The sequence below is a fragment of the Schistocerca gregaria genome, chromosome 1 (genome assembly GCF_023897955.1).
Source record: "Schistocerca gregaria isolate iqSchGreg1 chromosome 1, iqSchGreg1.2, whole genome shotgun sequence".
NCBI classification, from domain to species: Eukaryota; Metazoa; Arthropoda; class Insecta; order Orthoptera; family Acrididae; genus Schistocerca; species Schistocerca gregaria.
In genome coordinates, this window is record NC_064920.1 from 320,561,585 (window position 1) to 320,581,786 (window position 20,202).

The following is a 20,202-nucleotide window of genomic DNA, read 5'->3' on the forward strand; positions in this document are numbered from 1 at the left end:
GACTAAAACTGGGACATCACCCAGCTTGTCACAGGCATGCAATGAATATGAGTGAGGAGGGAAGGCTCTTTTTACAGGACTGATTCATTCCTCATTTTATACGTTCCTGACACTTCCCCAAACTTGTCTTCCAAGTGTTCAATGAAAAATAGATGCTTTGTTGTTAAAAAGGATTCGCCATCACACCTTGCACAAACTAAGTTTCAAGGAGGAGTCCTGATGCCCCAAGAAGACGAACATCTACTCCTAGGCATTCATGGGAAGTTTGCAGCTCAGGCATCAGCAGTGTGATTCCTGTGTTGTCAAGGGACTACAATCAAAAGCGTGCACACTGACCCTTCCACGACAGACTGGCTACCACACTGGATATTGGGTGTAAAGAGATCCATTAATATATCGGAGGGCACAATGGGTGAAACGTAAGCATCCTGTAAGACTTTCTTGTTCAAAAGCCTGGATGATGGGTGCAATTACATTTCCATTACAGAGGTGCAGAAGGTCTCAGTGCACAATTGATACATGATATGCCACATAAGGCATCTTTCCCCAAATGGCCTGCATGTCCGTAGAATTTTGAAAGGTGGTCACACCCTAAAAGGGGACTACAGTTTATGAGACTGAAAAGTAGGAGAATCCTTTTAGTTGCCTCGTGTGACAGGTAAGAATACCTTCAACCAATTCTATCACCCAAACCCACAGGGGGCAACCAGCTCGCACTGTCTGCCGACAGTACTGTGTCTTATGAGATGGGATATCCCGTTGTGTACAAGTCAACATTAGCTGCCTTGTCCCGTGTGCCAATGGCTTGATGAGGAGAATTTGGTGGGCGGGGAGGGGGGGGGGAGACAGAGGGAAAGCAAGGTAGGGGTGCAGCAGGGAAAGTGGTGCTTATGGGAGTGTACAAGAACGAGGTGGAGATGTTAGGGCAGCTAATTGCAGTCAGTAGGATAGATGGGGACAGGGGGGGGGAGGGGGGCAGCAGACAAGGAGAGAAGTAAAAAGACTGTGGTTGCATGGTGGTCTAGAGTGTTGTGTAGTGCTGTAGTGGGAACAGGGTGCCTGTCACCTAATTCCCATAAATTTTGGACGACAGGGGGGGGGGGGGGGGTACCTTGAGCTATGACGCCGCATCCCAGATGTGTTTGATTGAACCACTCCATCACCATCCTGGTCCATCACACTTCTGGCCTTGTGACATAGTGCATTATCTTGTTAAAAAATAGTACTGCTGTCAGAAAACGTGATCATCATGAAAAAGTGTATATGGTCTGCAACCAGTGTACAATACTCCTTGGCCGTCATGGTGCCTAGCCCAAGCTCCTGTGGATCAATGGATTAATGAAGAAGGTACCTGGACTCATCAGACCATCCAAAGCTCTGCTACTATGCCAATGTCCAGTGCTGATGACCACATGCCCATTTCACTAGTAGTTGCCAATGTCGTGGTGTTGACATCGGCACATGCATGGGTCATCAGCTGTGGAGACCCGTCACTGGGAGTGTTTGGTGCACTGTGTGTTCACACACACTTGTACTCTGCCCAGTGTTAAAGTCTGTTGTTAGTTCCACCCCAGTTCACTGCCTGTCTTGTTTTACCAGTCTGACCAACTTACGATGTCTGACATCTGTAATGAGGGGTGGCCACTAAACCCAACGACATCTCGGTGTGGTTTCACCTTGTGTTGAAAACACCACAGTACTCCTTGAACATCTGGTAAGTCATGGAGTTTTCAAAATGCTCATGCCGAGCCTTCAGGCCATCACAATCTGCCCTCAGTCAAACTCACACATATCACATGCCTTATCCATTCTACACACGGACCGCACGCTCACTGATACTACATGGATCGTGCATTGTTGTGTTTTTTAAAAATAGAGAATGAGACCATTCACAGAAAACCAGTCAATGACAGTTTTAAGAATGCTGTTTACCATTTTCTCCATTGCTGTATATTTGCTTGGATTGATTATAATACATGTCTCACCTGCAAAATGAACTAATCCTGCTTGTTGTATATTAGATTGGAGATCAATGAAATATATAAAGAACAATGATATACCTAAGAGTGAGCAATGGGGAACCCCACATGTGATTTCCTCCCAGTCAGAATAATTTCCTCTGATCACATCAATTGAATTATTAAGCAAATGCACAAAAAAAAGAAAAAAAAAAAAAAAAAAAGAAATGCTGTGTGACTGGGGCTTCCCATCGAGTAGACCGTTCGCCGGGTGCAAGTCTTTCTATTGGACGCCACTTCGGCGACTTGCGTGTCGATGAGGATGAAATGATGATTAGGACAACATAACATCCAGTCCCTGAGTGGAGAAAATCTCCTACCCAGCTGGGAATCGAACTCGGGCCCTTAGGATTGACATTCTGTCGCGCTGACCACTCAGGTACTGGAGGCGGACATTTAGTGACTGACTCCACAAATTTCAGATATACAGAATCAGGTACACAGTTTTACAATGGTTCAGCTCTTATCAGAAATGAAAAAAAGGAGTAACTGTAACTTCAGTTTCACGCAATTACTCCTCAAACAGACAATTTCCAAGGAGTAACACAAGATTCAATACATTCTTTTTTTGGTAAATGACCTACCATTTTCTACTGTTGTTCATTCAGTTTTATTTGCTGATGATACCAGAGTTCTAATTGAAAATGAGGTGCGTGAAAAAATTCCAGTAAGTGTCAAAAATGCTCAGAAAAACTTGATACTTGGTTCCATCAAAATGAACTAAACCTAAAACCAACCTGATGCAATCTGAAACCAAATCATTAGGATGGAGTGAAATAAAAACACCTTGCAATTACCAGGATACCACAGGTGCATCTACTGTCTGCCATGCAATTCACACTTAAATGCTTGGAAAAGGGTTCATTGAATTGCTTTCATAATATTTCTTTACCATAGCCAGATAAAACAAACACTTAAAGTCTTTCCATGTGAGCTCCGATTTCTCTAATTTTATTATGCTGATATTTTTGCATTCAGTGGAGGAAGATTGTGACTGAAATTTCAAGAAAAGACGTGGCCACAGCAAAGAATGCCCTTTTTTAATGATGGCTAACCACTCTAATCTAATTTTTGATAATACAAAATGAGCTGCCCTTCTTTGAAATTTGCTGATGTGCTCCATCAACGCCATGTTGTAAGGGTCCCATATTATGCAGCAATACTCTAGAAGAGTGTGAAGAAGTACAGTGTAGCCGGTCTCTTGAATCCCTTTTGCTGATCCATCGAAGTTTTAATGGTGACTCTTCACGTTGAAGTTTTAATGGTGACTCTTCACGTTGAAGTTTTAATGGTGACTCTCCAATTTATGATAATGAAGTATTAGCAGTAAAGTAAGCATCAACAACATCCATGTCTTCAGTGGACGGTGATTCTGGCTTATTCTGGTGGGATGATTCTTTTTGGGCCACTTCATGACTACATTTGGTACCAATTTTGCAACCAGGTTTAAAAATTTCATTAGTCAGTAACTTCAATCTGTCAGAAATTGCAATGGTTACTGGTGTTAAAGCCTTCTTCATTAGATGTTTTTCTTTACCAAGTGGGTTGCAGCAAATCTTGTGCAGTAACTCAAATTTTGTCATCAACAAGGCATTACGGTATGGACAAATATGGACATCTTCCGTAAAATCAAGCCTAGACCTACACTGTAAAAGCTCCTTGTCCACTGGTAACATTTCCTTAACTGGCTGTAGTTGACTTTTTCCACGATAAAAAGGTGATTACTTATGACAATCAGCTCTGTCTTATTCACCAAAGTAACAGGTGCAATGACCAGCAAGTTTGAAAGCTCATGCATATTCTGGTTTGAAGCGTAGTGGATCAGGCTTGTTTGTACATAAAATATACAAATTTGCATTTCAAAGCATATGTCTGGAATACTATCATCACAGAATTTGGACAAATTGTATGAAGTCAATATTTGGCTACCTTCAGCTACAACAATGATTATCAATTATTCAAACACGCAGTACTGAACACTAAGATTGTACAATCTCAACACCAAAGATTACACCGCACAGAAGACCAACACTATGAAAAGTGGCAATACTGTAATAATTGAAAGAGGTGATTCAGCAATGTACCACTGCTAAGGATAGAGCCTTAAAAAGCTATTGCTGCTTTATAATGCCGATGGAAAAAGAGTGACAATGCATATATGCATCACCATACATTGTAGGGTTAAAACATTATAAAGCAACATAATGTTCCATTATGATCTAGATTTTATAATCTTAAGAGCATTTTGTTAAGTGTTATTATATTTATATTCTATACTGTAAAATAATGCAAAAACACTTCTTATTAGCATAGTCACAATCCCTAAACCACAGGCAAATGATGTACTATTAAAAGTCACAACAATTACACATTTTTTGACTTGCAACTTCAAATTTAATTAGTTTTTTTGTCTTTATCAATAATCCATTGTCCCTACTAGCAATAGTTATTCTTACTCTTCAATATGCAAGATCTAAAAATTACACAATATACCTATGAAAGCTTAAGGCATGCTCTTTCCAGCTGTGGCAAGAAAAAAAAGAATTGAACAAGACACAGTTGACTTATTGCCCCCCAAAAATACCCTAAAATTTGCACGTAGATAATTTTGGCCAACTTTGCAGATACATATATTTCTTCATCTAGGCATCCAATGTTAATTAAATTTGATCCACATATAGACATCATAGGTAGAAATAACCTTCTGAAGTTTTGGTGTGATGGATTCATATGAAAAGTAGCAGTGATTAGCCAAACCTTGGGTCTCAGAATTGTGAGACGAATTTTTTAGCCACTTTATAGGCTTTTATCTATACTTATGAGTGGCTAAATCCCTAATTTTTGTCATGGTGTGATTCAGCATAAAACATTGTCTATGTATATTAAAGCAAATGGCAAAATGTTTTCAAGAACTTTTTAAAAAGCCAAGCAAACTTGGCACATTTGCACCTTCGTATGTGATGCGAAGATGAGTAGCCTCTCTTTAAAAGCCCCTAAAAATTCAAACGCTGAAGATCCTGGACTGAAATTTGGTATACGACCATTTAATGCCATATAGAACTTGCACACCAAATTTCGTTAGATTTGGAGAGGGCCGAGTGGGGACACATTTTAATATTGGTCCCTTTGACGTGGAATGACCCATAAGTATTTGAGTAGTTGTATCTCAAATATGTGTATAAAATAACATAAACTTCCATATTTCTCTTAAAAATGTTGTTATTGTAAAATTTGACATGACTCCTATACATCAACATCAATTATTTGAAAATTGCAATGAAATGAATAATTACTTATCACACAATAAATGGAGTCCAACATTAAAATTGGTAAGTAAATATCACATACTTAGTATTTGTATGTCACATGCACGGGGCTGTAATCTTATGTAGGGCTTTCTGGAGAGGGGGGGGGAATAAAAAAGAATTGTAGTGCTTATTATGATTGTGACCAGCAACTTGAACTGCAACCTCAATTATACATTGAGAGCATCATGATCCATTGGAAAATCACTGCTAGATAAAATTCTCATCAAGATTATGCCATGCACAATCTGTCAGTGAGGTCCTTCTTCACTTGTCATGAAAATAACACTTATCCAAGCTAGAGTGATCCCATCATGCCTTAACACTTTAGTTTGCACGTACAATTTAGTGATTCATATACAGATTTTAACACGCTCACATATTTCAAGAACAATGTTTCTTGTTCTAACTCTATCAGACTTCATTTGAGGTCTTTATGAAAACTGAACTAAGAGGCAATAACAAGTTCTGATGAGATAAATGTCAGTACTGTAACAAGCCTGCAAGAATTGAAATAGGTGAAATTAGAGGTGGTTCGCTTATCTACAATTTTGCAAGTGGGTGTTACTACTGCTTTAATTTAAGTCTTTTGGGGTTTGGAAGCACATGAAATGAGTCAGTTTTTTATATTTACAATACAGTCATTGATTGATTACAAATGTAGCTCAAGTGCAGTTTTTACAGTGCACATGGAAGAATCATCATAAATAGCTTTGCTGAGCAGATGAATTTAATAATCTCCTTTGAAGTTTTATATTTTAAATCTAATGTCTGCTGGTAATGCTTGTACAAGTAAATCTAATGCACCTCTCTTTGGTTACTGGTGGGTATGAATGATTGCTGCTGCAATAAGTAAACAATCACTGAATATGGTGGCCAATGATTTGGTTGGGTGTTATTTCTGTCAGAGCTATTTCTCATCTCAATCTGATTATTTGAACATACTGAATTCTCTCAACAAATTGTCTAAATAGGTTCATGGACTGAAAAGTCCTCCTATAAATTACATAGCAAGCAGTAATGTCAATTGATATTGATTTTATTTCATGCTCCATGGATCCAGTTGTGTGGGGTTTGGAAGCACATGAAATGAGTCAGTTTTTTATATTTACAATACACCTGAAGTAAGAGTTATATTAAATTTATGTCGCAAAGCAGTGCTGCAACTATAAGTTATAAACAATACTCAGTCTTCATGGAGTTGTACGTAATTATTTTGTATGAAATGTAGAAAAATCAAGTAAATACTAGGCTCCAAATAGGATATAAAAAGTAGCTACCCCACTATTTAAAATAATGGAGGAAGCAGTAGTTCTTTTCCAAATTAGCACATTTCTTTTTAATTTACATTGTTATATTTAGCTGGTACTAGAATAAATAGAGATAGACTGTTAATTAATAGTACAATTAAGTTTTTATGGCTTGATTCTGTTTTCATAACGGCTGCCTCCAATAGATCCACGTCCCTGAAGGTTCTCCTGCATAAGGGATCTATAGAGCAAGAGGGATATAGGCCTAGATGCTTGTTTAGGGGGGTCGGGCTTTTTCATGCTACCAAATCCAGCTGTTCCTTTTGCTGCAAAATATTGCTGGATGTGGTTATTTTATACATCAACAACACGATTTTTTCCCTTTAACTTCTGTTATTTATGTGGGCCCCTATCCCCAAATATTATTTTCTGATGGCCTGCGTCCTCGCCGGTCGCTGGATGCACTGCAGGCGTTTTATTTTTGTGCGAGGCATATTCTTCAATAAGGTCTTTTTTTCACTCCTCCCTCCTTCCCTTAACAATCTTACCTGTTGCTTTGAGATCTTACATGTGACGCTGGCAGGGGGCTTGAAAAAGTAATGTAACATTCCACGGCTTCTCCAGCCAAGTAAACAGGCCCTCTCACTAATTTTGCTGTGACGTCTATCATTTTTAGCTTCTCACACGCCTGACAAGCACACTCCAACTACATTTAAAAGTTGCTGTTACAAACACTACACAGTAATGACACTGTACGTCAACACATTGTTTACATCTCGGCGACAACGTTGTGTGACAGCCTCTCCCGTTTCAGAGATCCTATTGGTACCAGTTAAAGATTGTGATGTTGACAGTCGCAATTTGAAAACTGCTTATATGACTGTCAAAACAAGAGTAAAGAAAGAAAATAAACCACTAGTCAGAATACACTTTGCTATCTTTCATTGGGATTTCAACAACAGGTTTTCTGATACAATTAGCGACGACACGCAGAGTTTTGCTTTAGAGACTGTCTGTTGTTTTTCTATTTAGCGCGCTTTATGACATGAGATGTAGGATGTTTACGAAGTAGATATTTTGCAGGTTCTATTATACATTTCGGTTCCAACATTTACACATTTCTTGAGACAAACGATAAATGAAAAAAAGGGTTTTAACCTACGAATAAGTTTACTAATGTGATCATGGATACATCGCGACCAGGTGGTAGCAGGGGCAACTGGAAACCACGATGGAGAGGACGGGGCTTTTATCCAAGAAATTCCAATTTTTATGGCAGAGGACGGGCTCAAGACAGAGGAAGAACAACATTCAGCGGTAAGTCATGCACTGTTGATATCTTTAACAGATAGGAGACACATGCACAAGTTTTAATTTCCCATTACTAAGGAAGATTCACACCCTTCCTTCGTCTACATCTATACTCAGCAAACCACCGTGAGGTGCATAGCAAAGGGTACGTTCCATTGTACCACTCGCGTATGGAGCGGGGAAGAATGGTTGTTTGAATGCTTCTTTGCGTGCAGTAATGGTTCTAATCTTATGCTAACGATCCCTATGTGAGCGATATGATGTATATCCCTAGAGTAATCATTTAAAGCGGGTTCTAGAAACTTTGCTAACAAACTTTCTCTCAGTAGTTTACATTTGTCCTGGATAGTTTACGTTTGTCGCCAAGATACTGCCATTCTGGTTCCTTCAGTATCTCTGTAGCACTCATCCATGGATCAAACAAACCTGTAACTATTGCTGCTGCCCTTCTCTGTGTACGTTTAGTATCCCCAGTTAGTCCTTTGTGCTACGGGTACCACACACTTGAGCAGTATTCTAAGATAGGTCGCCCAAGTAACTGGTTACAAATGTCTTTAGTAGACTGATAGCACTTACCCAATTTTCTACCAATAAACTGAAGACTACCATGTGCTTTACCCACGACAGAACCAATGTGATCATTCCATTTCATATACTTACAAAGTGTTACACCCAGGTATTATAATAATAATAAAAATAAAAACAATAATAAAATTTTATTGTCATTCAGCTTGTTACAACAATAGACAAAGTCAAGAGTGTACATTTCTCAGTGTACTTTAGTTTACTTGAAATGCTTAAAGGAGAAACTACATGTTGCACAGCAGTACTTTCATGTTCAAAAAATTTCTCAACAGTGTAAAAAGGATTGTTTACTAGTAGCGTATACAATTTGGTTTTAAAAATATTTACAGGCAATACCTTAAAATTTTTTCTTAGTCTGTTAAACATCCTTAGTTCAAGGAATGGGTAGGAGTGCTGTGCTTACATCGTCTATGATGTGGCATGTGTACCCATGTTCTATATCTAGTATTATAGCTATGAATATCACTTCTCAATACAAATTTTGAAACATGGTTTCTAATGAAACTTCCTGGCAGATTAAAACTGTGTGCTTGACCGAGACTCGAACTTGGGACCTTTGCCTTTCGTGGGCAAGTGCTCTACCATCTGAGCTACCGAAGCATGACTCATGCGCGGAAGGCAGGAGACGAGATACTGGCAGAAGTAAAGTTGTGGGTACCGGGCGTGAGTCGTGCTTCGGTAGCTCAGATGGTAGAGCACTTGCCCGCAAAAGGCATGGGTCCCGAGTTCGAGTCTCGGTCGGGCACACAGTTTTAATCTGCCAGGAAGTTTCATGTCAGCGCACACTCCACTGCAGAGATAAAATCTCATTCTTGATTGTTTCTAATGTACAACATAACATTATAAATGAATAGGTTTACTACTGTCAGACATTGCAGTTGAACGAACAAAGGTTTACGGTGTTCTGATTTACCAGAATAAGTAATTAATCTTAATAATTTCTTCTGCAAAAATAAAGTGTCATTTATGTGACTACTACTATCCCACAATAAAATTCCATATTATACAATGCTTTGGAAGGGAGCAAAGTATGCTGATCTTACATATTTATCTGGAACTTGTCTTTTTAAATTTATAATTAAATAAATAACTCTTGATAGCCTATCTGGTACATTTTTGGAATGTAGTTCCCACATCAAATTGTGAATAGTAAAACCGAAAAATTTAGCAGTTTCTAATTCATGGTGGTTAGGGATCTCCTTCAAGCTAAAGTTTCTTGGTTTTACTTTCTTTTAGCAAGAAACCATTCGTTTTGACTTTGTGTAGTAGAGTCTAAAAATATTAGGCAAGAGCAGGTCTTGTTCTCATCAGTACCTGAAAAGAAGATACAGATGAAGATTTTAATGAGAGCAACTCTCTCTCTTATTTTCATTGAATGTGTGGTGCCAATGAAATCGACACCAACATCAATATGTATTCATCTTTGGAATTTAAGCTTTAACTTTGGCTGTTCTGACTTAAAAGTCAGTTCTTTGTGATCCTTCTACGAGTTAAGGTTGATAAATGAACTATTGCTAAATGGGTGTGATTACTGGTGCAACCAACCTGAACACCCTCCTCACTGGTGACCCCGAGTTGTAACGTCTTCTGTTTTCGCCGTTTTACTGCGTCCGCGACCTCCACGATGGTTATTTTCGCGTGTATTACTTTGACACAGCATTCGAACGACGACTTCAGCCCAGCACCTGACGCTGGATTTTGTGATCACCATGCATTGTGTTGCGGGCAATGTACACCCACCAGGACTGCAACACGATGCCTCTCACTTGATGATTCTGCCAATTTCGCCGGACGTTTTCGAACGTACAACAAAAAGTGAGATTAGGAGTGTGCATGACTCTGGCTATCAAACGCTTTTGTTCCCACCACATGTGCCCTCTCTCATCGAATGTGCAGTTATTTCTTACGGATCTCCCTGTAGGCATACTCTTCTGGAATACTACAGCAACAATACTCTCCTGGAATACTACAGCAACAACAGCTCGATTTAGGCAGTGCCCCGCCGAACTCAACTCAACCTGTTCTTCCGAACATTCTACAACACTTACCAATGCTGCCGCCATTTAATCCCGACAGAGCTACAACCTGGTTCAGAATTGTGGACGAAGTGTTCGACTATTACAGACTCGATGACTCAACCAGGTTTCTGTGCCTCATCACTCACCTGCACGATCAGGAGGACTTGATTGCTACCCGGTACACTCTAGCCAAAAAGACAGTTCTACATCGGCTTGCATGCTCAACTAAGGCAGCAATGCGGCAAGTGCTCCTTGTCAAGCAACTAGGCAATGACAAACCTTCCCAGCTTTGGAGGCGGCTATGTGACCTGGTCAGCACCGATCTACTCTCTGACACGGCTCTCCTCGCCATCTGTTCAGATAAACTATCACCTAACATCCGCTGTGCTCTGGCTCAAAGGTCTCCCGAACCTGTCGAGCAAAGAATGACAATTGCTGACAAGCTACATGATGCATCACTGCTCCATTTCGCCAGCCAGTGCCTACCTTACAAGTCTCAGGTTCAGGCTCATCATCCTTCGGCTGGACGCAGCCGGGGCCGTACTGCTCCGACCATTTCACTCGCTCCGGGAAGCAGTAAGCAAGCCACTGGGACATCACCGGCTCTGCCCATGGTCATGCCCCCTCCTGCAACTGAACCTGCTGCAGCCACCGAACCTCGGCCACTGCCACTGGCAAGGAATGTTTCGCAGGAAATGCAACCGCACTATCCGTACTGTTACTCCCACACACGGTTTGGTGAGGTGTCACGGAACTCAGACCATCCTGCTACTTCCCAAACTCCAATCGCAGTTAGGTCCGGGTACCATTTCCTGCGCACAATTGACAGGCACCCACCAGTGCTCCATTCTGTCCGGGAACAACCGGACAATTGCAGATGACTTTACATTAAAGACATTTTGTCGGGATAGCTTTTTCTAGTGGACACAGGCGCCGAAGTTTCGCTGCTGCCTATGTTCTTAGCGTTGTCGAACCTCCGCCCTCGTCATACTTCACTGCAAGCCGTGAATTCGACTAAACTACTCTCCGCAAACTGCAAACTTGATGAACTTTTTTAGTGTGCAGAATTGACGAACCTATACTAGGCATTGACTTCTTGCAACACCACAAACTTTCACCAGACCTAGTGTGAAACACCGTGTTTCATCATCTGTCCAAGACTCAATTCCCCTGTGCTCCGTCGAGCAAGCACCCCCCCCTCCCCGTGACACATCGAAGTGGGCTTATCTCATCCATACATGCTCGTCTCTTGTCGACGACATTACAAGAAACCATGCACAAGTGCCTTGTTGAGCTTGGAACACGTCGCTTGCCAACGCAAGGAAAACTTTGAGGTCTCCCTCCGGCTCCACGAAACACAGCTCCAGCTCTCTGATGCAGCAAGGGAATTACAGACACTACAGCAAGGTCAGTAAGTGCGCTGAATCTGCTTGCAGTCCCAGCAATCGACCCTCCGTGTGTTACCACCCGCTATCCCTCGCAACTGTGCTATCAAGACTGCCATAACATGTACTGACGGTTCCGCAGGGCCACACCCTGCTAACACGGCAGAGTTTGACACTCGGTCGGACACAACTGTGCATGCGCAATGAGTGTCACATGTTCCCGAACTGATGGCTCATACCCTTCCCCTCACGAACAGCACCTCAAACTATGTAACTTCAGCTCCTGCGTGCCACTGTGCGACCACCACTGACAACACAAACAGTGCACTCACGTCAAGCGTTTCGCCCGTGACCGTGCTACCACAGGCCGCACCCTTGAACAATGGACTCACTAACGGCTCATGAGCTCTACCAAGCTGACCTGACCACGGTGCCACTGCTTCGGGCTGGCGGCCATCTTGTCGCGTTGATTCCTGGGACACTTTGCCGCCTTGGCTCCCGTCGGATCCGCTGAGCGGTTCAAAACACCACGACCATGCCTTGCCTGCCCCGTCCACTACACATTGTAAACAAACCACCTCCCGTGCTGCCGGCAACATTTCTGTAGTCACCAACTGCACGGTTCACAAGTTTTGCCTCACACCAGGTCCCCCGACCTCCAGTAAACCATGTCGACTTTGTCCTGAGCGCCTCTCCGACCTTAAAAATCACATTTCTGAACTGCTAAGCTTCGTCGTCATTGAACCCTCTGCCAGTAGCTGGTCTATGCCTATACATTTGACACCCAAGAAAGATGGGTCCTGGCGCATGTGCGGAGACTACCGTCGACTAAACGCATGAACAATTATGGGCACCTACCCCATACCCAACATTGCCGATTTTACCAGTTCCCTCACAGGTGCGACCACGTTCTGCCATTGATTGCAAATGGGCCTACCACCAGATCCCCATGACACCTGAAGACATCGAGAAGACAGCAATCACCACCCCGATCGGGTTATTTCAGTTTCGATTCATGCCCTTCAGTCTGAAAAACGCAACCCAGACCTGGCAACGCTTCATCAATGAAGTGCTATTCGACGTAAAAGTCTGCTTTGCATATCTTGATGACATTCTTGTGTTCACCACCTCCGTCGAGGAAAACGTTCGACATGTGCGAAATGTTATGAACACTCTCGCAGCAGCAGGCATCAAGACCAACCAGGACAAATTGCAGCTACATCAACCCGCTGTCACTTTTCTCGGTTTTCGGGTCTCTGCCGATGGCATTTCACTGCCCCCTGAGAAAGTACAAACAATACTAAACCTACCCAGACCTTCGTCAGTCAAAGAGCTCCGGCACTTTCTGGAGACGGTTAATTATTATCGCCATCATCTACCTCGGGCTGCAAAGATTCAGGCTCCACTGATGGATCCCTTGGCAGGCACCAACACTTTTGGATCTCGGCCTGTTCCATGGACCCCTGCTATGACTGACTCTTTCACTGCCCTCAAAAATCTTCTTGGCGAGACCAGCACCATCACACATCCTCATCCCAATGCGCAGCTTTTCATCACTACAGACGCAAGCTATACTGCCATTGGCGCTGTCCTTAGCCAGACAAACGACGGCCACACTTCACCTCTGCAGTTCTTCTCGTGCAAGTCCACCAATGCACAATGGAAATATTTGTGTTTGACAGGGAATTGCTCACGGTCTATGAAGCGATCAAGCATTTTAAAACTGATGTTGAGCGACACCCTTTCTATCTTTTAACGGACCACAAACCCGCCAGCTGATCCGCCTCCTCGCTGCTTCAGGTACACGAACTTCATATCTCAGTTCACCACCGATGTCACACACGTAAAGGGTGCTGACAATATAGTTGCTGATTTCCTTTCATGAGTCGACACTGTCCATTCGTTGTTAGACCTCACTGAATTGCCTAACCTCCAGCCCGTCGCCGAGGAAACTCAAAACCTGATTTCAGACTCTACTTTTTCTCTACACTTCGTCCGCACCACCTTCCCTGGTATTTCTGATGAGATCTGGTGCGACAACAGTATGGGCACGTTACGCACCTTCATCCCAACCAAGCTCCGTCAAGCTCTCTTCAACGCATTGCATAATTTAGCCCACCCCGGTGCTTGTGCGTCCGCCCATCTCATAGCAGAGTGCTTTGTGTGGAGAAATGTCAACAAGGACTGCCAGCAATGGGCACACTCCTGCGTCGCGTGCCAATGCCGCAAAGTACACAAGTACACTTCACCCCCCCCCCTCCCTCTCTTTCGGCATCTTTTCAATTGCTCCTGGGCGTTTCCAGCATATTCATATTGACACTGTCGCCCCCCCCCCCCTCCCCCCCCTGCAGGCCTCTCAAGAGGTTATGTGGTGCTGATGAAATCTACACCAACATCGATATGCATTCATGTTGGGACGCTAAGCATTAACTTTGGCTGTTTCGCCATGTTCAAGTCAGTTCTTTGTGATCCTTGTATGTGTTAAGGTTAATAAATGATCTACTGCTAAATGGGTTAGATTATTGGTGCAACCAACCCGAACCCCCTCCTCAAATGAATAAGAGATTTCTGATGTTTTCATTGGACCAGCATCAAGCTACTCCTGCATTCCAATCGCTGACTAAGATTCTGAAATTTCTAAAAAACGAGAAGCAGGGTCATTTCATGTCAAGTGTACCAGTTTAGAAGATGATCCCAACAAATCATGTCATGAGAAATCTGCCCCATAGTTTAACGAGGCATAAGTAGTGGAGAAAGAGCGCTATGGACCTGGTCTTTTGCCAAACTACTGTCTGTCTGGGTGTTGAGTATATCACAAATTTTGGCCGGGCTTGTGTGTTTAATTACTGCACTACCATCCTGTAAAATTGACCAAAAACATGAATGTATCAAAATATACCCGTGTTCAGTGTTCAAAGTCATGTATCTCAAAATGGACACCTATCACATTACATTCATTAACACCATTCAACAGAGCACATTTAATTCTATTAGAAAAATTTATTTTCATTTTGGTGTCTCTTTGGTAAGGTGAAAAAAATTTGCCTACCCTATTGACTTTTTTGGTAATTCGGAAAATACTTGCATTTGTCCATGGTGGCTATGCTACTACCAATCTCAAGACAGGTAACCCCATCACCGAGAGGCCATGCCCGATAGCCATGCTAGGTCAGTTATGAGTGAGTTTCTTTACTGCAGGTTCCCAAGCCTGAAAATGGGTGTCTAGCAGGTTCCCAAGCCGAAATGCGAATATCTAGCAGGTTCCCAAGTCTGAATGTGGGTATCTAGTAGGTTCCCAAGCCTTTTTTTGTGTCTCTCTGTGGTTCCCAAGCTGTAATACAGAGTTCTTCAATTGTTAAATGTTTTAAATTTTTTGCTGATGTTCAAAACTATTGTTTCCAGCAAAGTGTATTGCCGTCCCATCATTGAAGCAGCTGGGACTGGTATGACTGCTACTATCTGTTATTCTGGTATCCAGTTCATGTCTCTTCTAGTAGGCCAATGAAATGATTGAGCAGCTCCATGAGGATGCATGAAATTAATCAAGGCATCTTTTTCTTCACATGATACTTCACAGATATTTCCTATCCACCATTTTCCGTCATAAATGCAAGCAACATACTGGCCATGCTGTAGTTTATTAATGGCAACATGTTTAGTAGCAACTTTAGCATGTCAGTTAACATTTGCTATAAAGGACAATACATCATTGATACTCTGTGAATCTTAAGTCGCTTTTCATCAATTGGCACAAAATGGTGATGGTCTCTTGTACCAGACACTGTACATCCATCCTCAAAATGTTTCTCTTGATCAATTTTTGCACTTTAATAATTTCATTTTTAATACAAATAAATTCAATGCCACGAGCATTTTATTTATTTATTTATTTATTTATTTTCGCAATATTCAAACAGATCAGTAGGTGTTAAGATTTGGTTGTCAATTGGGCATTGAAGGCTAGCTGTTGCTACTAAACGCTTAACTGTGCTCCCAATTCCGTCACATGGTGATTTCCCATGGCTTGTTCCAAAAACATTCCATGCTGCAGTAATGCCAAAATCTTTCTGATGATGGCAATGATTTAGGAAGCTCTTAATATTTTTGTATGGTGCTGCAGAAGCATCACTAAAATAATGAATATGCTTAATTTCTTTAAAAATGCACTTAAGGGATTTGACCATGTACGTTAAAAACACATGTACTGCAACTGTGTCATGTCGGAGGCAATCACTGATTATGCAGTAGCTGACACTCTTTAGGTCTTCATTACCTTTGTAGTAAATGACAAATGGATGTATTGTTGCTTGACTGTTTTCCCAGTGGAATCCCTGCACTGTGTCTTGGACAATAAAGGAGTAATTTTCTGCGAAATCCATTAATATAATCAATTCTCCTGGTCTGAGACCTTCTTTAGTGAACTGCAAATGCTTGCTCTGATGTGGTGAGTAGAAAGGGCCAACAGTTTTGTAACTACACTCCTGGAAATTGAAATAAGAACACCGTGAATTCATTGTCCCAGGAAGGGGAAACTTTATTGACACATTCCTGGGGTCAGATACATCACATGATCACACTGACAGAACCACAGGCACATAGACACAGGCAACAGAGCATGCACAATGTCGGCAGTAATACAGTGTATATCTACCTTTCGCAGCAATGCAGGCTGCTATTCTCCCATGGAGACGATCGTAGAGATGCTGGATGTAGTCCTGTGGAACGGCTTGCCATGCCATTTCCACCTGGCGCCTCAGTTGGACCAGCGTTCGTGCTGGACGTGCAGACCGCGTGAGACGACGCTTCATCCAGTCCCAAACATGCTCGATGGGGGACAGATCCGGAGATCTTGCTGGCCAGGATAGTTGACTTACACCTTCTAGAGCACGTTCGGTGGCACGGGATACATGCGGACGTGCATTGTCCTGTTGGAACAGCAAGTTCCCTTGCCGGTCTAGGAATGGTAGAACGATGTGTTCGATGGCGGTTTGGATGTACCGTGCACTATTCAGTGTCCCCTCGTCGATCACCAGAGGTGTACGGCCAGTGTAGGAGTTCGCTCCCCACACCATGATGCCGGGTGTTGGCCCTGTGTGCCTCGGTCGTATGCAGTTCTGATTGTGGCGCTCACCTGCACGGCGCCAAACACGCATACGACCATCATTGGCACCCAGGCAGAAGCGACTCTCGTCGCTGAAGACGACACGTCTCCATTCGTCCCTCCATTCACGCCTGTCGCGACACCACTGGAGGCGGGCTGCACGATGTTGGGGCGTGAGCGGAAAATGGCCTAACGGTGTGCGGGACCGTTGCCCAGCTTCATGGGGACGGTTGCGAATGGTCCTCACCGATACCACAGGAGCAACAGTGTCCCTAATTTGCTGGGAAGTGGCGGTGCGGTCCCCTACGGCACTGTGTAGGATCCTACGGTCTTGGCGTGCATCCGTGCGTCGCTGCGGTCCGGTCCCAGGTCGACGGGCACGTGTACCTTCCGCCGACCACTGGCGACAACATCGATGTACTGTGGAGACCTCTCGCCCCACATGTTGAGCAATTCGGCGGTACGTCCACCCGGCCTCCCGCATGCCCACTATACGCCCTCGCTCAGAGTCCGTCAACTGCACATACGGTTCACGTCCACGCTGTCGCAGCATGCTACCAGTGTTAAAGACTGCGATGGAGCTCCGTATGCCACGGCAAACTGGCTGACACTGACGGCGGCGGTGCACAAATGCTGCGCAGCTAGCGCCATTCGACGTCCAACACCGCGGTTCCTGGTGTGTCCGCTGTGCCATGCGTGTGATCATTGCTTGTACAGCCCTCTCGCAGAGTCCGGAGCAAGTATGGTGGGTCTGACACACCGGTGTCAATGTGTTCTTTTTTCCATTTCCAGGAGTGTAATAGTTCAATGGATTCCTCAACTGTCATTTCTGTGGTTTCAAGTGTATCTCTATCAGTGTGAGTCCATTGTTTGAACTGAATTCTATCCTCAGGATCAATATCTGCAAAAGCACTTTCCAAATATTCATTTAGAGCTTTTGTTCCTGGACATACTTCACAGCGATGAAGCATGCAATCCGTTGTTTCCAAATTACAGACCATTTTGCTCAGTAAAATTTTGTAATCTTCTTTTATTGGGCTATGTACCAACATTAGTTTAACATTATGATGAATTGTGCAGAGACAAACTGAATGTGAACCAGCTGTGCCTACAGTCACACACCACTTTGGCCTTAATTCGCAAAATTTGGAAAATCCAGTTCCCGGTCAATTTTTATTGTGTTACGCAGCAAATATTTCTTTTGAGTTGCTCAGTAGTAAGAATTTCTGTTTTTTAACCTTTTCTCCATCTATCGGAACAGTTATACAGTACTTTTTCCTGGACAAATCTGACTAAACTCTTCATCATAAAAAATGTTCTATGACTCTTGCCTTCACATCCTCAGAAAGCTTGTTGCCACATTTACATTTGGGCTGTGCCAATATTCCCTGTTCAGCTTTTAACTTTCTAGCCTTCCTTACCATTCTTTCTGAAACACAAAATTCTTCCATAGCATTTTTGATAGACCATCTTATTATTTGATATTTGTAATTTTTCTTTAAATTCTTGGGTCAGCTCAATGTAATCTGAACAAGTCAGGCATTGCTTGCTTGTGGATGGTTGCTCCAATTCACTAGGATCAATTTTCTTAATAATTGCATCTTCAACTTGATGTATTTTTCTCTTTGCATGTCCTTTTGTATCCCTTACACCAATTCGTTGAAATTTTAATGGTGATATTTCAACAGATGTTAAATTTGTGTTCAAATTGTGACCAACATTAGACTCGTCTTCATCTGACTGATATGTAGTGTCCATTTGTGAATATTTCAGTGTATCAAATTCTTTTCGACAGGAAGGGCACATTTTTTGGCCTGGTTTAATATCAGACATGGTTATTCTTTTTAGTAGGTTAGCTGTTTCTATGTTGATTGACCGCAGGCTTTTTCGTGCAGTGTGGTTTTTCTTGCCAAATTGGTTGCAGCATGATCTTTTCAAAAATTCAAATCTTTTTAGGAGTAAAGCTTCATGATGTAAACATAGTTGAGTATTTTCAGTAGAGTGTAAACAATTCCGTCTAGTAAGTAATTCTTGTTCTTCTCAGGAAAGTTACTTTACAGCTTTCAATCCTTTTAAGGCACTGTATGTCGTTAAATGGCATGGGGAATCAGTATTTACAAAACTGCATACATTAACTTGAAAATAAGTTTTTCTGATAGAATGAAATATGCTCTGTTGAATGGTGTTAATGAATGTAATGTGATAGTGATAGGTGTCCATTTTGAGATTCATGACTATGAACACGGGTGTATTTTGATACATTCATGTTTTTTGGCAATTTTACAGGATGGTAGCGCAGTAATTAAACACACAAACCAGGCCAAAATTTGTGACATACTCAACACCCAGGCAGACAGTAGTTTGGCAAAAGACCAGGTCCATGGCACACTTTCTCCACTACTGATGCCTCGTTAAACTATGGGGCATATTTCTCATGACATGATTTGTTGCCCACTTTGAACTGTGATCATGCCAAATGCATTGCTTTCTGAACTCTACTTGCAACATTTGTGTATAGAGCACACAAAGTTGTACCACTATACCTATAAGCAAGAGTCTAGCTCTTTTACATTAGGAACAGTGGAATGCCAAACTTGACGATTTCTTCATGACTTTTTGGTCTCTGTAAAAGTGGTCTTCACGGAAATGGCACTGACTTCTCAACCAAATTACAGGTGAGCCTGAAACTTTGCATAAGTTCATGTAGGGCCCTCAGGTACATCCTGTACGAATTTAATCAAAATTGAAGATGGTAGAGTTGGGATCATCTTCTAAACTGGGACACTTGACATGAAATGACCCTGCTTCTCGTTTTTAAGAAATTTAAGAATCTCAGTCAGTGATTGGAATGCAGGAGTAGCTTGATGCTGGTCCAATGAAAACATCATAAATCTCTTATTCATCTGAGGAGGGAGTTCGGGTTGGTTGCACCAATAATCACACCCATTTAGCAGTAGTTCATTTATTAACCTTAACACATACAAGGATCACAAAGAACTGACTTGAACATGGCAGAACAGCCAAAGTTAATGCTTAGAGTACCAAGATGAATGCATATTGATGTTGGGGTTCACACGATCAGTGTTTTTGAAAACTAGGCTGATTGGCATTGAGAGCGTCATTCTGTTTGATACCTCATTATGTTTGAGCTCAGAATATGTTCTAAGATTCTACAAAAAATCAATGTCAGGGATATTGAGCAGTAGTTTTGTGGATCATTTGTACTATC

At 42.3% G+C, this 20,202-nt stretch overlaps 2 protein-coding genes across 5 annotated transcripts in view; one reads left to right on the forward strand and one right to left on the reverse strand.

The window, feature by feature from the left end:
* The window catches only part of LOC126343665 (RAB6A-GEF complex partner protein 2), a 67,514-nt gene extending 60,119 nt beyond the window's left edge, over positions 1-7,395 (reverse strand). The window contains exon 1 of one of the 3 annotated variants that reach the window (XM_050001957.1): positions 7,122-7,250. In XM_050001957.1, the coding sequence (XP_049857914.1) occupies positions 7,122-7,243 (122 nt within the window). In that variant the 5' untranslated portion in view covers positions 7,244-7,250. Of the gene's footprint in view, positions 1-7,121 lie in introns of all 3 variants that reach the window. The other 2 variants (XM_050001956.1, XM_050001958.1) reach the window with 2 other exon arrangements.
* Positions 7,396-7,593: 198 nt separating this feature from the next.
* The window catches only part of LOC126343639 (DNA helicase MCM8-like), a 146,102-nt gene continuing 133,493 nt past the window's right edge, over positions 7,594-20,202 (forward strand). The window contains exon 1 of one of the 2 annotated variants that reach the window (XM_050001955.1): positions 7,594-7,890. In XM_050001955.1, coding sequence (XP_049857912.1) covers positions 7,758-7,890 — 133 coding nt within the window. In that variant the 5' untranslated portion in view covers positions 7,594-7,757. The remainder of the gene's footprint in view (positions 7,891-20,202) is intronic. The other variant, XM_050001954.1, reaches the window with a different exon arrangement.